We start from the raw sequence: 17,679 nt of genomic DNA on the forward strand, positions 1-17,679 counted from the left end.
GGGGGCCCCCCCTCCCCCCCCCCCCCCCCGAGTACACAAATTTTTGTGCACCGGGCCTCTAGTATTATATAGGTAACTACACTACATATTAATTATATCATATATATATCACTTCAATATATGTGATATAATAGATAATTATATATACTATATATTAGTGATGTGATATATATATATGTATATGTATGTATGTATGTATATATATATATATATCTTCAGACAGTACTAAGTGCTGTAAAGAGAAGTAAAGCATGGTGAGGAAATAGAGGAGCTAGGATGGAGTGGGGCCAATTCTAGATAACAGCGATTTCTTCCGTTGGTAGAGCGCTTTGCATTTTTAAAAATGCTCTCCTAAGCTCTGTCCCATTTTCTCCCTAGAGTAATTTGGAGAGGGATTATTCTGGTCTAAAGATAAGGAAACGGCACTCAGAAAAGTTGAGTCCAGTCAGGGGACCTTCCCTGACCCGAGCCAGCAGTAAGAGTGGGCAAAGCCCGTTGGGCTAGGAGCCACAGCATTCTCTGTGGACCCTACGCTACTCCGTGACCTAAAGTCAATAACCATTACTGGAAGCCGGTGCTGACGGAGCTTGGCCAAGGCTGGGAAGAGGAACTCTGCTTCAGCTCTTACTTGCAGCAGAGCAGTTGCTGCCACCCACTCTGTCAAGGCAGTACCCCAGCGGGAGGACCGGGTGGGGTGGTGGTTCAGCCCTGATGTCTGTTTCACCTCAGCCCCGGTGCAAGCTGAGTGGAGGGACCATCACCAATCTAATCTTTCCCTCTAAACTAATTTAAAAGATTGAACCTCGTTTGCTCTGAGTTGAAAGTTCATAGATGAATCCTAAGTTCGGAGGGACCTGTTCAAAGTGACACTCCAAGGTCACAGGAGGTGGCAGGTGCGGTGCACTGGGAGCCTCAGGAGGGCAACTAACTGTCTGGGATTTCAATTCAAGAAGCTCACGTGGAGCCCGCCCTCAGCAGGCACCTGCAAGGAAGCGCCAGGTCCCAGGGCATTTGCAATCGATGGCCAGGCAGCGGCAGAGCCTTGGCCTTGGTGCTGCTTATATCATTAGAGCAGGTCCTTGCTTTTGGACTGAAGAGAAGGCAGATGTTTGTTTGGACGGTTGGGTATTTATTTTAATTACTATTTGGAAGCAGCTGGCACTGCACTTCTTCTTGGGGAGAAAACAATATTCGGAAAAATATTCTGAGTAGCCGTTTGGGGTAAATGAGACTTGTGGGCATGGATATCAGCAGAAACCAAAGATCAGGGAACAGAGGAAACCTGGTGGAAGGAAGAGAGAGGGGAGCAGGAGAAGGAGGCAGGGGAGGAAGGAGGAGACAGCAGAATTGAGAGGGCTGAGCGAGAGGGGAACTGGCAGGTGGAGGACCAGCGAGCCTCCTGTGTGGGGGGTAAGGGGGAACAGCGTTTTGAGGTGCTTTACGACAGTCTGGGGTGTAAAGCCCCCTACAAACTCCCGTCTACTAGGATCACTAGGGCTGTCTTGTGCACAGTGCAGAGGGCCCTGAATTCACTCCTGGCTCATGGTGTTCAGAGCAAGGCTGTGCAAGCGAACGTCCTGTGATGATGGGAATGTCTATCTGTGGACCTGATACAGCAGCCTCGAGTTACATGTGGCCACTGGGCACTTGAAATATGGCTCGTGTGACCGAAGAACTTGATTGTATTTCACTGTAAGTTACCAGCCGTATGTGGCGAGTGGCTACCGTACTGAGCAGCACAGGTGTAGAGAGAGGAGGAATAGGCAGAAGGAAGAGTCCCCAACTCAAGGAGAGCCTGAGAATGTAAGTGCTCTGGGATTTGCTGAAATCTTGGTGGCAGGCTTGAGACTTAAACTAGGAATGGAACTGGGGTTCTGGGAGCAGGGGCAGAGTTAAATCAATTTTATCTGGACCATGCATGAGGTCCAGATATTCGGAAACCCTAAGCTGACAACCCTAAGCTGACAACAGAGTTACAGAATTATTTGAGAAAAAGGAATAGAAAGTCCTCACACAGGCAAATTAGAGATTCTAGAAATGGGGAGGGTTGGTTTTTTTGTTTGTTTGTTTGTTTGTTTTTTGCTTGTTTTTGTTCCAGAATCTAAGCTAATGAGTGGCTATTTTTTCTGCACAAACATCTCCTGGAGAATTCACACAAAAAACAACAGTTGTAATGGGACATGGTAGGTGTTAGCAAATATCTGAGCCCCTCGTTGGCTGAGTGAACAGGGCCTCGCATCACCCACTGACGCCCGCTCACCCTAATCTAACAACATCCCCCTGAAGAAGGGCGGGGATCGTTCCCACTCACAGCCCAGAGGGCTGAGGCTCAGAGAGGTTCAGGTAAGTCCAGGAGAGGCACGATTCTTGGTCTTTGGTTTCACCCAACCTGCCCCTCCATCTAAGAGGCCTGAGCTGGACTTTGCACTGTGGCCACTGCGTGGGACTATGCGGATGCAAATGAATGTTTCAGGACCACAGACACGTGACCAAGCTCCAGGGTCCCACGCATTCCTGGTGTGTTGTTCCTTCTCCCACCTGCCACGGTCTCCCTCCCGGTCTGTGAGCCCCTCCCCGTGAGGCCCCACGCGGGTTCGCGGCTGGGCCTCTGTGGCCTAACAGTGCTTGCCACACCGCCCATCTCCGCTAATACCGAGGGACTAGAGCATCGGTTCTCAACCTGTGGGTCGCGACCCCTTTGGCGGTCAAACGACCCTTTCACAGGGGTCGCCTAAGACCATCCTGCATATCAGATATTTACATTACAATTCATAACAGTAGCAACATTACAGTTATGAAGTAGCAACGAAAATAATTTTATGGTTGGGTCACAACATGAGGAACTGTATTTAAAGGGCCAGAAGGTTGAGAACCACTGGACTAGAGAAATGAGTGAATGAAATGGCAAAGGTGGTTTCTCCACTGACTTGTAAAAAGACTCTTTTCACTTTGGAGAAATAGCATCAGAGCATCACAAAAACATTTCCCCTCCTTAAGTCGCCAGAGCATCTTCCCATTTATCGAGTGGAGCCAATTCTCAGCCACTCTGTTGTGGACTCTCCAGGGAGGTTGGCTGAGGTCTGACGCCTCTCTTTTTTCCTCTCCTGTTGGATTTATCTGCTGGGGACCTGTGAAGGGAACTCCTGACACTTACACACTGACCTCTTTCTCCACTCCAGTCCTGGCTATGCCTGCACTCATAGGTAAGGAAAAGACAGGCCGTTTTTGTTATCAGATGCAGTAAAAATTAGACATAGAGAAAAGAAGCTAATAAAAGGAGAAAGAATTCAGATGTACTGACTCAAGCTACATTGGGTATTTTGGAAGGGTAAAAATCTAGAATCTATCATACAAACAATCAGTCACCGATTGCTCCAACAGCTTTCCTTGGTAAATATGAATGACCAGGGATAACAATTTTTCTTGTAGACACGGTACTAAGTGTGGAATATATTTTCATCATAAGATGGATAGGGAACAGCCAGGCCTGCAGTGACATGACAAACACCGCCCTCCCCCCGTCCCCCCGCCAGTGGACGCCTCCCAGACATCCAAGTGAATGAGACAAGGCCATTTCCCAGGGTCTCCAGGGCATTCCCATTACAAAGCCAAGCAGTTTGCCCATCCCAGGCTCACTGACATACATACGACAACACGCTTGGGAGTTCAGTATTTGCCTCGTAGAGGAAAGAAGTTACTTTCTGCCAATTAAAGACTGAGGACATTCAAGTTAGACATCCGCTTTTTCCTTTATAACCTGCCTGAATTATTTGAAGTTTTTAACACTTTGGAATTACTTTGTTTCGGTATATGGTTTTGTATTCCTTTAACAAGTGTTTAAACTTTTTGCAGTGAAGTATCATAGCAAAGTTATCAAAGTTTGGTAACTTACGAAGATCCGAGTCACAGGATGAAGAACGACGCATAAACTACTGACAAGGGTGGAAGAACGAGCCAGGGGCAGCACTCACCTTTCCGAAGCTGGCAGCATTGACCGGCTGGGTGTCGTTCTTCTCGCAGAAGTCCAGGTAGTGCATGTAGAGGGCGCTGCGAGGAATGCAGACCCCTTCCGCAATCTCATAGTTCTCCTCCAGCCTGGGGAGACGAACACACGCCCAGTGAGCAAACCCCAGTCAGACAGGGATGGTCTTCCTGGGCCTCCTCCAGAGCTGGGCAGACCTCAGAAATAACTAACTTCCCACAGATGGGGAAACTGAGGCCCAGGAGGACAAAGCAACCTGCCCAAGGTCACGATGGAGTGAGGAGGTTAGCGGACTCCTGGCCCCTGTGGGAATGCCCGCTGGTCACGTTTTCAAACCAAATTCCCAGTCCTCCTCCTCGGTGCTGTCTTTGGCATGGCTACATTCTGGGTGGATTGGGCTCCCTGAAATTCCAGAAATGATACAGGGTCTTGCAGGTGCCCCATTCAGCCAAGCTTCGAACCACACACTCACTCTGTGGCCATTTCTAATGGGTGTCACAATCACAGAGCGTGTTTGGCTGACTAGTAGCAGTGGGTGGGGATGGCCTGGGAAGCAAGCGCCCAGGAGAGACTGGGCAGCTGGACAGTCACTGACCGCCGACTGCGGGAGGCTTTCCAGCCACAGCAGGGAGCTGCACCGCCTGGTTCCGCTAGGATCGCCTTCTGGGCTGCACTAGGATTGCATGATTCTATCCCGTTACCTTCCTCATGAGCACAGTCAGGGGTTCACAGCAGGGACTTTCAACTTGGGTCAAACCCCAGCCTTGTCACCCGTGGGCTTGGTGACCTTGGACAAGTTACTCAGCCTCGGGCCTCAGTGTCCACTGGGAGGTGATGATGATAACCACCTCATCAGGTTGTTGTGACGATCGTGTAATTTGTGTCATGTGCCGGCATGCTGCCTGGCACCCGGCAAGTACTTAGATGTTGGACCTCATCATCACCATCCACTTTTCTCTTCATAAAGCCTCTGTTGGCTCCTCTAGGTCAAGAATGTGTGCTAGATATTGGGAACATAAAAGCAAACTGGATTCTTTCCTCTTTAACCCACACACCACAATGCAGGCATCAAGACGACTCCTGCCTCCTTTCCCACGGACACACGGGAAGGTTCACCACTTCTCCCAGCAGAGCTGCCGGGGCACACGGCCATGTGGCTTCTCCCCGGGCCCCGCTACCTTCAGAGCCCGGGGCACACAGGTTCAATAAACTCACCAACAGAAAACTGTCCTCCTTTGACTATGAGTTGGATTTTAGGAAACAACCCAAAGTCATTTAGAATCAAGTTTGAGGGCTAAAACACTTTTTGAGGGGCAGGGGGTCGAAAATAAGGCGTGAATCTAAAGCAATGACACAAATGTCCTCAACTGGCTCCTAACTTTCCCTGAGGCACTTGCCCAGGAAGTGGTCCAGCGCTGTCGTAACCGGAGTGGAACGAGGGCACGGCCTCCCAAGGTGCCCACTTGAAAGGCAGCGCTCATTGGCTCACTCTGACGTGTTGAAAGAAGATCAGTCTTTCGTAGTCAAACCCCATGAATGCACACAGCCCTAGGATGCTCAGATAAATGAGGAAGCCCGGTGCTGAGGGGTCCCTGGTCACCTCATCCATCCAGCCTCCTTTTCTGGGAAGGGGAACACTGAGTAACTCCTGACAGTTTTTAAAAGTGTTTCGGGAAATACTTATGCAATCCTTTCTGGGCAACCCAATTCCTGGAGTCGGAGTCACTTCTGCACCCTTGAAGCCCAGCATATGCCTTGGCACCGAGCAGGTGCTCAGTAAGTGTCTGATGAATAGACGGTTTCACTCATATAGTCATTCAACGAACACCAGTCGGTCTCCTATCACCCGGCAGGTGCTGGGGACACCACGGTGAGCAACATGGTCCTTGCTTGCACACAGAGAACAGGTTGATGGTGGGCAGATGGACAGAGACACAGGTAACCTTTAACAATATTTACTGGATGCCGGGCAGCATCCTAAACATTAAGGAAATGGCAGTGAATAAAACAAAGGCCCTGTCCCGAGAGGGTTCCATTCTAGTATATGTGTCCCCAGCACTGTAACTCAAAACGCTAAATGTGGTTTTTTTTGTGGGAAAGCGGTTTCATGTAGAGATTAGGCTCCTTAGGACTACCTGAGCGTCAGGTCTGCTAGGGATAGGAATCAGCTTAGCCATCAGCCCCAAACGCCACTCACAGTGTTGTTTCTCTGTAAAAGGGAGTTCAGAGGTCTAAATAACAAGCATACGCACAAACCCGTAGGGGCCATCTGAGTAAGACAGCGCTCGCAAGCTGGGGTCTCACAGACACGCTTTGTTTGGCCTGAACAGTGTTGGCCCAACTTTGAAAACTCAGGACGTTTCACATTGGAATCTGGATTTCTGGCTTCTCTTAAAAAGGCTGAGGTCTGGCAACAAGGGGCCCATATTCCCGCATGACAACAATGGGCCCGAGTTACATGTGCCCTCAAACTGGCCAGAGGCCTCACTCCTCCTGTTTTTCTTACACCCAATCTATTTTCTGTGCTGGTCTGGCTTCTGTTGGCTCCTGTGTTGACGTAAGACACGACCTATGCCCTAGTTCACAGTGCAGTTTATCTGGGGAGAATAATGCACAGAACTAAGAATATTTAAGCACTACAACCTGCTGACCACAGGTGCAGTGGAAGGTGGGAAAACAGAGAGATTAGTGCTAGATGAGAGCAGGTGATTAGGTTTCATGGATGAATTGGGATTGCAACTTTGGAACAACAGCAGCAGCAGCCAGCATCTGGTAAGCTATTAGGCAGGGGCTCTGGGCATTAGGATCTCATTTGATCCTCATGCTAGTAGGTATTATACCCTGTCCAGTAGGTATTATACCCATGTTTTAGATGAGGAAACTGAGGCTGTAAGAGTGGAACTCATTTGCCCAGGATCTGCAGCTAGCTAGGAAATGGGAGAGTTTGTGTCACTCTTCACCACTGTGGTATTTGCCAAGATAGAGGGAGGGGGTTGCGGACAAGAGAACCAGCAAGGATGCGAGACAAACGTGGCATGTGCTTTGGGTGATGGAACTGCAGGTCTGTGTGGAGAAGGGGGCTTGTGAAGGAGTATCTAAAGGGAGAGAACCATGACAGAGGGGGTGTGGAGAAACTTTCAATGCCCACAAGAGAATATGGCCTGGCTTAAAGAGTTTAGCAACCCCGGGAATTGAAGAGCTGCTACGAAAGTATTATTTTCAGAAGGCAATGAAGGGATGCCCAGAGAATCAAAACAATAAAGACTCAGAGGCAGGAAGAACTGAGTGTTTCTGGGATGTTGTAGGAGTAATAATAATGTCATCAATAACAACAGTAACTAACATTAATCTAAAGCTCAGTATGTCCTTTTTGCCAGCAATGTCTTGAATATAGAAAGATGTAAAAAAAATCCATGTCATAGGTTTCTTCTTAGACTACTGACAGTTCCATCAACCACTCCCTTTGAAAAGCATTGACTTCAACTCTTTAGACGGCAGTGGGACATTTTCTGGTTGAAGGCACACACACGAACAACTGGACATCAGGAACTTTGTGCACGACAAGCTGCGGGGAGGGGAGAAGTATCCCCTTTTTGCTTGTTTTTGCTAATGAGTTCCTAAAATTAATTCCAGCCAGAAAAATCCATAGGCACATTCAACAAACATGCATTTCAAACTATTCAGAATTCATATTATAAGAGGCATCTGAGCCTTTAAAATGATGGGGGGGAGCAGTTAAGATTTTTAAGCATGGGAGTAGCACAATAAAATTTGTTTTGGAAAGTTCACTCTGGCATCTCTATGGTGGGTGAACAAGGTAGACTAGTGAGGCCTAGTCCACAGAGCGGCTGACTACTTAGTATTTGTTGAATGAATGAACGAACGAACAACTGAGACCAGTTGGGAGGTACTCTGGCAGTCCAGGCAAGAAACGATAGAGCATGAAGTGAAGGAGTGGCCACGGGGGCGAGAGAACATTTAGGGTGTGCGTCTTCTGTCGTCAGATGTGAGAAGGGTAGGAGCAACCAGGGCAGGTTCTTAGGCTCCTAACTGGGCTGAATGGATGAATGGGGGCTTCACTCCCCAAGATTAAAAAACGCAGGAGTGCTGAGTTAGGGGAAATGATGCTTCCAAACTCGGTGTCAGCACAGGCTCCCGGTACATTCCCGGGTCCCCCATTCATTACTTTACTTAAGGCCCCTGTGCTCAGTTTCTGGTTGTTCTTGTGGCCTGTCTGCTCATTAAATCTGGCCAAGAGATCAGGGGTAAAATATAAGATCAAGATTAAAATACAGCCCTAACCGGTTTGGCTCAGCGGATAGAGAGTCGGCCTGCGGACTGAAGGGTCCCAGGTTCGATTCTGGTCAAGGGCATGTACCTTGGTTGCGGGCACATCCCCAGTGGGGAGTGTGCAGGAGGCAGCTGGTCGATGTTTCTCTCTCATGGATGTTTCTAACTCTCTATCCCTCTCCCTTCCTCTCTGTAAAAATCAATAAAATATATATTTTTTTAAAAGATTAAAATACATCTCATTAAATGAACCCATAGCAGTAACCAACTATTTGAGTCGGATGTAAGTCAGAGATCACAGGCTGAGTTAATTAAGCAGTTACCTGCCCAAGGCCAGCACCTTCTAAATAACTACATTTCTACCCGTTTTATTCCTCTCATCAGAGCTTCTCCGCCTCCAGGTATTTGGGTGAAGCATTTTAATAAGCTCTATGAAGACACAGATGTAATTGGCATTAAGGGCAGCGTTGACATCTGATGAGTTGCTACCACCAGGAATAGCATCATGACACCTTACCCCAAACCTCCTCACAGAGTCCAGAGGGCCCGGGGTGTGCTGACGTCGCTAACTGGAATGCCCGCTTCCCGGCCAAGGCATGGCAGAAAGAAAGGCAGTTCATTATTTCTCTTCTTATCTGATGAAATTTCCCGCTTTCCCAGAGGACATCATTAGTCTGACCTGATGAACAATACTCCATTATACCTGGGTATTTTTAATGATCACAAAACAATTTCCCACGTCTTCCATTTTCTGATCTTCTATTCAACGACTTGGTCATATTTGAATTGAGTCTATCCTATTATGGAGATAATGAACTCCGTCTACTAGCCAGCATGAGTCATTAACCACGGTGTACATTTTTAAAAGACCTCCTCGCGAGGTTTCGGCATGTGGCGTCCGAGGGCACACGGAGGAAGCTCTGCATTAGTACTTTATAATGAAGAGCAAAGAGCACCTGGCATACTTGTCCCCTTGGTTCTCATTTTAAACCTGTTTTCTTACACGTGCACCTGGGCTTTCAGCTCAAAGGCTCCACTTCTCCCGTCCTTGCACACATGTCTAAAACAGAACTTTTCCCCCCGTATTTTACCAAAAGAAATGACAACAGGACTTTAAAAAAAATGTTGAATGTCATAACTTATATAATTGAGGTTGTCAGAGACACCATTCACTGTCATAAACCATCCCTTTCCATCTATTCCCTGTCTGTACATTACAAACGGGGCCCTAAGGACATCTTCATGGGTAGCTCAGTTGGTTAGAGCATCATCCTGAAATACACCAAGGTTGAGGGTTTGATCCCCAGTCAGGGCACATACAAGAATCAACCAAAGAAGCCCTAGCTGGTTTTGCTCAGTGGGTATAGCGCTGGTCCTGGGACTGAAGGGTCCCAGGTTTGATTCTGGTCAAGGGTGCATACCTGGGTTGCAGGATGGATCCCCCGCCCTGGTCTGGGTGTGTGTGGGAGGCAACCAATCTTGTGTCTCTTTCACATCAATGTTTCTCTCACTGTCTCTCTCCCTCCCTACCACTGGGGTTGGGGGGACAAGAAGAGATAAACCAAAGAACTTATATACTTATATGCATAGCCCATGGACACGAGCAATATGGTAATTAAGACCTGGGGGAGTAGGTAGGGACTCAGAGAAATGGGGGTTAAGGGGGGGAGAATGGAAGATATCTATACTATCAACAATAAAAAATATATTTAAACAAAGAATCAACCAATGAATGCATAAGTGGAACAACAAATCCCCTCCCTGCCCCTTCCCCCCCGCCCTCTCTCTCTCTCTCTCAAATCAATAAAAATTAAAAATAATAGTTTTATCATCTTATACCTTAACTATAGCACAAAAAGCCCCTTTTAAAAAATAGGAACGGAGCCCCACAACATAGCATCTCATTCTCCGAGACATTTCCACCCTTCGTGTTGATCTGCTTAACCATCCTTTCTCCACCTGTAGCTACGGCTTCTAACAGGACACACCCACACTTTCACATTATCTAGCACCTCTGCCTGCTTTCAAAGCTAGAAATGTTCAGCTTTCCTTTCTGAAACTTGCATTATGAAAGTAAATAATGTTATGTCACCGTTGAATAAAGACTCAGGTCAGAAATGAGTGCAAGACATCAGGTATTGGTCACAGCCAATGAGTCTGGCCTAGGAGCTTGGCCGGGTCTAAAACTTCAACAACAGTATCCAGCCCAATCCTCTACCTTGGGCCTCCAGGAACATTTGAAAGAGAAACTCTAATTTACTTTGTTTCATATGAATTTGAAACTGAAAGCCCATCAACCACCCAAGGCTTCATTTTTATTTTTCAAACGAAAAGAAAATGCCAACCCCCACCCTGACCGCCCAAGGACGTGACAATTTGGTCTTGTGTCCTTCACCTTAGGGGAAGGGCCTGACTTCCTCTGAAAACTCCCGAAAGGGAAAGTAGATTCACCAGAAAGTGACAAGGAGCTGGGAGGTGTGAGAGGGCGGGGCTGGGAGAGGACTTGTGCTGGCAGCCAGGAGGCCAGGATGGTGGGACAGGCTGCTTTCCCTTCCCAAATCCTCCTGTGAATAGAGGTTATTGTGCGGCCAGGACTCCAGCAGGGCTGCCTCCCCAGCGAGCGAGGCTTTACTCACCCTCGTGACCGAGGATGCTGGAAAGTGTGCGGCAGGAGGCATTGGACAATATTTGTCTGTTTTCTGCTGGGAGCTGCCTCCCGATCACGTGGCCTCGAGGATTCCAGGCTGCTTGGCTGCTGGGTTATTTGTCCTTAGAGTGGGGATGGAGTCTAAGGAGATGGGAAGAGGCTCATGACAAGATAGGGAGAAGGTGGCGAGGCAAATAGCTCCCATCCAATCCCCAAAACAAGCCAAACGTCCCAGGAGAGCGTGGCACTGTCGGGTGGGTGGCAGCCACCATGGCGGTGAGGCCTCTGTTTCCTCAGCGTCCTGCCGGGCTGCCCACGGCCACTGGAGAGAGGGGACACCGTGAAGGATGAAAACGCCTCAGAGAATGAGAGGCCACGCTGTGGAGCCTGGTTCCCGTTTTCACGAAAAGCACTTTATTCTGCAAGTGAAGATATAAAATGGCAAAGCCATCGAGAGGGCAAGTGTGCCAACCCTGACCATTTCCTGGACACCAGGTTCTTCCACCTCTTGATTCCCGCACAGGAGAAACACCGCCGCAGGTGTGCACGGGGGACACATGGACATGCTCTGGGGCCCTATTTGTAATGGCGAAGATGAGATCTGGACACAACCAAAGTGTCCACCAAGAGGGAAAGGGGGAAGTAAATGCTGGGCTGCCTTTGGGGGCAGGGGGTCCTGAGCAGCAGTCACAGCGAGGTTGTTCCTCATGGACTAGCGTGGGCAGAGCTCCCGGACCTTGCCCTGAGGAGGAGAGTGTGGGCCAATAGAGTGTGCCCGGTTGTGTGACAGCATTTTTAGTGTTATGTCTTATTTTTTGTTTGTTTTTTATTTTTTGTTGTTTTAGTGTTATATGTCTTAAAAAGAAGAAAATACTAAATAAAAAAATCACAGTTCAGAAACTTTGATCAGTACAAGTGCATGTAAATGCACAGGCAAAGACCGCACATATACGTACGTATGTACACGTGGGAATTTCTCACCGGTAACGGGGTTGCCCTGAAGAAGGAAGCAAGGAATTACATGAAGAGAAGAATTCCGCCTTATCTGTAATGCTTTTCTTTTTAAATAAGGAAATGTATTACTGTGTACGGAAAATAAAAGTATGTACTCAATGTATTTGTATCTTGCCTTTTTAATAAAAAGTTATAACATTTTTAAAAAGAAGAAGAAAATCATACAAAGGAGATTGAAAAATACATAAGCATCAGATTTTGCTCTGAACTCTCTGGCGGTCAGAGCAAAAAGGGGACATATTATAAATTATGTCACATTTCCTTATAAAGTGGGGGGTGCAACCAGTTCCCTTTGAGACAGTTTTTATACTGAAACTGTGTCTTAAAAATAGTTACTCATGTGGAATTTTATATGAGGTCACATGTCCTCCGCCACACTTTTAAGCATGATTGTTCCTATTTAAGTTTAAAGAAATGGCTTACTTTTTCTTCCCTACTGTTTACAGACCCTCCCCTCGCCTCCCTCTGCCACCTCAGCTGTGTCACCCCCTCCTTGCTCACTATGCTCCAACCACACAGGCCGCCTTCTGCAGTTCCTTGGACAAGCTTAGCCTGCTCCCAATGTGGAGGGCAGAGCAGATGCCCTGGCGTGTGCCCAGCTTACTCTTCAGAGCTGAGGCGCCCTTCCCGCTGTTGGGAGGTGAAGGGAACTGCCTCACTCAGTTACAGCCCCTCCTTAGGGGCAGCCCACTTCCAGAGATGGGCAAGGTAGGGACTATAGGACCAGACCCATGGCCTCCATTCCAGTCCTCTCTGAAGTGCCATCCCAGCTTCAGAACTCCCTGTGGGATTGCTGAGCGTCAGCAGCCCCTATTCTTAGTCCACTTTATCCACCAGTGCTGTCCCAAGAACAGCCTAGGAAATAGTAGGTGCTCAGTAAACATTTCTTGAATTAGTTAGTAACTGACATTCTATCTTAAAAATCCTATATAATAAAAGGCTAATATGCAAATTGACAGAACGGCAGAACAACTGGTCGCTATGATGTGCACTGACCACCAGGGGCCAGACACTCAATGCAGGAGCTGCCCCCTGGCGGTCAGTGCACTCCCATAGGGGGAGTGCTGCTCATCCAGAAGCCGGGCTCAGCCAGAAGCTGGGCTCAGCCAGAAGCTGGGAGCACTAAGGATGTCCGACTGAAGGCTTAGGCCCGCTCCCCCAGAGGGCTCCTGGACTGTGAGAGGGTGCAGGCCAGGCTGAGGGAGAAAAAAAATCATGCACCGGGCCTCTAGTATAGTATAATACAATATAATACAATACAATATAATAGGAATTAAAGGAAAATTTAAGGTCTGAATAACTTGATGCCTTTGGCTAATAAGAAAGTTTATATATTTTATCCTATATAATGAAGAGCTAATATGCTAATGGTAGTGACACCCTCACATTGTAACAACCGATCAGCAGGAGGCTGCGTGTGCATGCGCAGTGGGGCAGAGCCACCGCGTTGCTCTGGAGACGGGGTGGAAGTGGGGAGGCATCCTGAGGAGGCAGGACCATCCGGTGGCAGGGAGAGCGGGGGTGAGAGCCCATAGTGCCCCCCTCACCAGTCCTTCGCCACCCACTGCTCGCACTCAGCACGCCTGCTGCCCACCTGCCAGGGGAAGGAGTGCAGCACATGCAGCGCCAGGAAGCAGCGCTCAAAACTCTGCAGCAGGCGGGAGGCATCCACGCTCTCCTCCGGCGCCATGACAGGGCAGAGGAGGTGGGACCAGCCCAAGGTGACTCACGGGGACAAAGGGCGGGGCTTGAAGTGGCCAGAGAAGGCCAGAGGGGTCGGGGGTGGGGCCAGGCGCTCTTGAGCTTTGGGTGGAGAGGTTAGGGTGTCAAGGCGGGGTGGTGGGTGAGCGGGGGCCACGCAATTTCACACGCCGGGTCACTAGTTTATAATAATAAGACTAAAGTTTATATGTTTTCAAATCTGATTTGCCCTTGAAAGCCAATATATCATTAAAATAATCCACTGCCTAACTTTGTGAATTGGAGGATGAAATTTCTTTTGGGATGATCTATGTGTCCCTTTATTTAGAAAAACAGAGATTTTGTATAGAATTAGGCACAGGAGAAAGAGAACGGACTGTGCGCATGTCAGGGAAGAGAGAAGCGCTGTTCCAGGACGTCCTTGTGGGACTCAGAGGAAGGGGCGTGGCTAGCCACTGACGGTGGCTGAGATTTACCAAGCACTCACCCTACCATGTGCTGTTGGCACATTATTGTACTAACTCACTTCCTCTTCATGACTGCCCTATGAGGTAGATACCACTGCTGTCCCTGCTGTCCCCATTTCACAGGGGAGTAGACTGAGGCACAGAGAGGTTAAGGAACTTGCCCAAGGTTCCACCGCTGGAAAGAAGCAGAGCTGTGAGTTCATTCCTGGCAGTCTGACTTAAGAGGCCGCACTTTCCACAGCCTCGCTGTCGCTAGGCAGATGTCAGAGAATCACAGGCAACAGACACAAACAAGGTGATTTCCTTATAGTCCCTTTCAAATCTTTTATTCTAAAATGTGCAACATGTCCCAGTTATTAACCCTACCAGACCTGAGGCCCTGAACCTAACTGTCCCCTATACCTGGGCTCCTGGGCATTAAAGAGAAAAAACCAACATGATATAGAAAAATGTTAGTTACATGCAAACAAGTGGTTAGAATAAGATGGAACTTGGAGACATTGTAGAAAATAGGTCTAGGCAAAGTACCGAAAATTAGGTACAACGGTATAGCGGCAGATTCGGAAATTACCGAAAAACCGGTACAGCGGTCTGGTAGGGTTAAAGCAAGAGTGTCGATTCCTTGCATTTCTAGAATCTCTCACCCCCAAAGTCTTTTATGTTGATGCCTCATTTGCTGTCCTGACATTATGGGAATTTGTGTGACCATCATCCAGGGGGAAGAGGAAAGGGATGATTTGACCAAAAAGGAAGAATAGAATTTTAAATAAAGCAAAAACGCAGCAAGTGAAACGAGAAAAAGAATATAGGGACACATTGATGGGAACCAGACAGAGGCTGGAAAACAACCTTGGCTAGCCTTGGAGCAAAGCAAGGTGACTACTGAGACTCTCCTTAGAGAAGATTGAGTTACGTTCCTGAATGCTCTCTCCCAGTGCTGTTTCCCCCTCACCTGTGGCTGGATTAGACTAGAGAATCTAATACAATTTGCTCATTAATGCCCATCTGCTTTCTGGCTCTCTCCTCCATCTTCCTGATGTTTCTCTGCTTTTCTTCCAAACATGAGTGCAACCACTTAAACACCATCACTAAATATTACATCAAGCCCAGAAATTCCAAATACTAAAGAGAAAGCCACTCTAGTAGATAATTCTTATTAATGCTAACATAACTGCTTTGTAGTTGCAAGTAATTGTTAATTCATTAAGGCTGATTGACGGGGTGACTAGACCTATGTTTCTATATAGTCTGCTGCAACATTATTAACTGAAGTATGGATTCCATTAAAATCAATTAATAGCATCCATGTGGAATTTAGTCCTTGCCAGTGTTTTGATGATGGGGGGGAAAGGGGTGGAATCTACCTCAAAATAAAATATCAAAATTCAAATCTCCAGCCTAGATCCAGCTTGAGCATTTTACACATCCCTGCAAATTCAAGAGGTTGCAGATGGGCTATTAGATGTCACATTATCATGACAATGTCAAAACAGCCAAGCCATGTGCCCACCAAGCAGTATGAAGATAGAGTTACATGAGCATCCCATCAAGAGAGAACTTACTAAAAAAGGAACTTACCATTGCAGAGTAGCAGGCGTGGAGTGGGGCTTGGATGCTCTATTATTTTCTTTTTCCTCATCTGTTAAAGGAAAGAAAAAGGAGCTAACTTCAGTAGGAAAAAGTAAAAGGTCGCTCAGCTCTCAAAACATTGTCTCCCTCAAGTGTTGATGCTCTGAAAGCAATGATATGTTGGCTTTTTCAACAATTCAGACTTATTATACCTTAATTTAAAAAAGGGGGGGGGTTGATTTTTACAGGAAACTCTCACACCGATTTGTATTTTTATTTGACACAATATGTAACAGTTTGAAGAGTTCGCTCTTCATAGCTGAATAGGACTGCGTTCATCCAACTTGCTTTTTTCCCAAATGAAGCTGGACATTTTCCTCAACAGTTTTGACCCTAAGAACATACTGACCTCACTCACCATTTTCTCCTTTTAACTTCCTCAGAACAGAAAGTGAGGGAAAAGGTAGGGAGAGTGTGAGTGTGCAGAGGAATCAGGTTAGCAAACAGAAGAGCAAGAGTCGGCAAACCTTTTCTGTAAAGGGCCAGACAGTAAATATTTTAGAATTTTGAGGCCAAGAAGCAAAAATCAAGAATAGTATGTAATGCCCAGCCGGCATGGCTCAGTGGTTGAGCATTGACCTATGAACCAGGAGGTCAGGGTTTGATTTCTAGTCAGGGCATATGCTCTGGTTGCAGGCTCCATCACCAATGTGGGGTGTGCAGGAGGCAGCCAATCAATGGCTCTCTCTCATTACTGATGTTTCTCTCTCTCTCTCTCTCTCTCTCCTTTCCTCTCTGAAATCAATAAAGATATTTTTAGAAAATAATAAATTTTAAAAAAGAATAGTATGTGATATTTATATAATGAGAGAAAACAAATTCCACAAAACTTTTACTGACAAAATTCAAAATAATAGTAATTGAGTGCAACTTTTATAATACAGGCCTATTAATGACAAAAGAAATTATTTAGGGGGAAGCGGGTACCATTTTTCTTAATTGGAGCTCAAAGTTCACAATCCCTATCATCAAACAAATTACAAATATTCACCTATGAGAGAAAAGCCTGGGAAAACAGGCATCAGCCCAGATCTGACCTGTGAGGTTCTCATTTGCTGACCTCTGCAAATCCAACAATCTGAACAGATCGATTTTTGCACCCCTAAGAGGAATTGCTCACATTTTATCAGGATGAACAGAGAAATACATATAGTCTCATCCAACTGCTGATGAAGATTCTGATAGAAATGGTCAATATAAAATAAAAGTTCTTGATCCACACGTAACATTCTCAAAAGAAAATTATCAATGTCCAAACCTACAAGTATAATCAACAAAATTTAGTAAGAACTTGTGAAATGGTCAATGAAATAAAGCTGTGGTATAAAAATTATATGGAAAAGAATTTGTACCCATGAAAAGAATTTAAGTAAAACGAAAATGAAAGTAAATGATATAAGCTGTGTCAAAATTTTAAAAAATAAATTAGCTTAACAAAGTTGAGTTCAGAAAATATTTTTCTCAATGGAAATTTATCAATATTGGTGTAATTCAGATGAAAATGTCTGCTCTTAAACACTGTAGCAGATATTGCCGTTGCTTATCCAACAACTGTACGCACTCACCTGCTTCCACATTAATGGAGGCCGATTTAGAGGGGACCATGTGTTCAGGGAGGGCAATCCCCTCGCAATTCCCTGAGAGGTGAATGTTGATTGAATCCATCATGGTATTTCTGCCATCTAGCCACTGATGGATCAGTGGGGCATGTGACATGGTGTTGGCCTATCAGCCGTAAGGAAAAGCTCTCTGGGGGCTTCTGGGAAAGATATTTTCTCTAATAAAAAGGAATGGGGCCATGATTTTGAACTTCTGGCTCCAAAGTTGGAAAAAAACAAATGTCTGGTGTTTTACAAAGGAAAGAAATAAGGGAGAAAGACAGGAGGGGAATGAAGAGAGGGGTGGAAGAGAGGGAAGGAGGGAGGGAAAGGAAGAAAGAAGGGAAGGAG

General features: G+C 46.6%; 1 protein-coding gene across 2 annotated transcripts in view; it reads right to left on the minus strand.

Moving 5' to 3' along the window:
• The window catches only part of RFX4 (regulatory factor X, 4 (influences HLA class II expression)), a 134,070-nt gene that overhangs the window by 76,942 nt on the left and 39,449 nt on the right, over positions 1-17,679 (minus strand). For both annotated transcript variants that reach the window (XM_014535987.1, XM_014535988.1), the window contains exons 3-4: positions 15,680-15,740; positions 3,972-4,095 (exon numbers count right to left, since the gene is read on the minus strand). In XM_014535987.1, the coding sequence (XP_014391473.1) occupies positions 3,972-4,095; positions 15,680-15,740 (185 nt within the window). The remainder of the gene's footprint in view (positions 1-3,971; positions 4,096-15,679; positions 15,741-17,679) is intronic.

The sequence above is a fragment of the Myotis brandtii genome, unplaced genomic scaffold (assembly GCF_000412655.1).
Source record: "Myotis brandtii unplaced genomic scaffold, ASM41265v1 scaffold155, whole genome shotgun sequence".
NCBI classification, from domain to species: domain Eukaryota; kingdom Metazoa; phylum Chordata; class Mammalia; order Chiroptera; family Vespertilionidae; genus Myotis; species Myotis brandtii.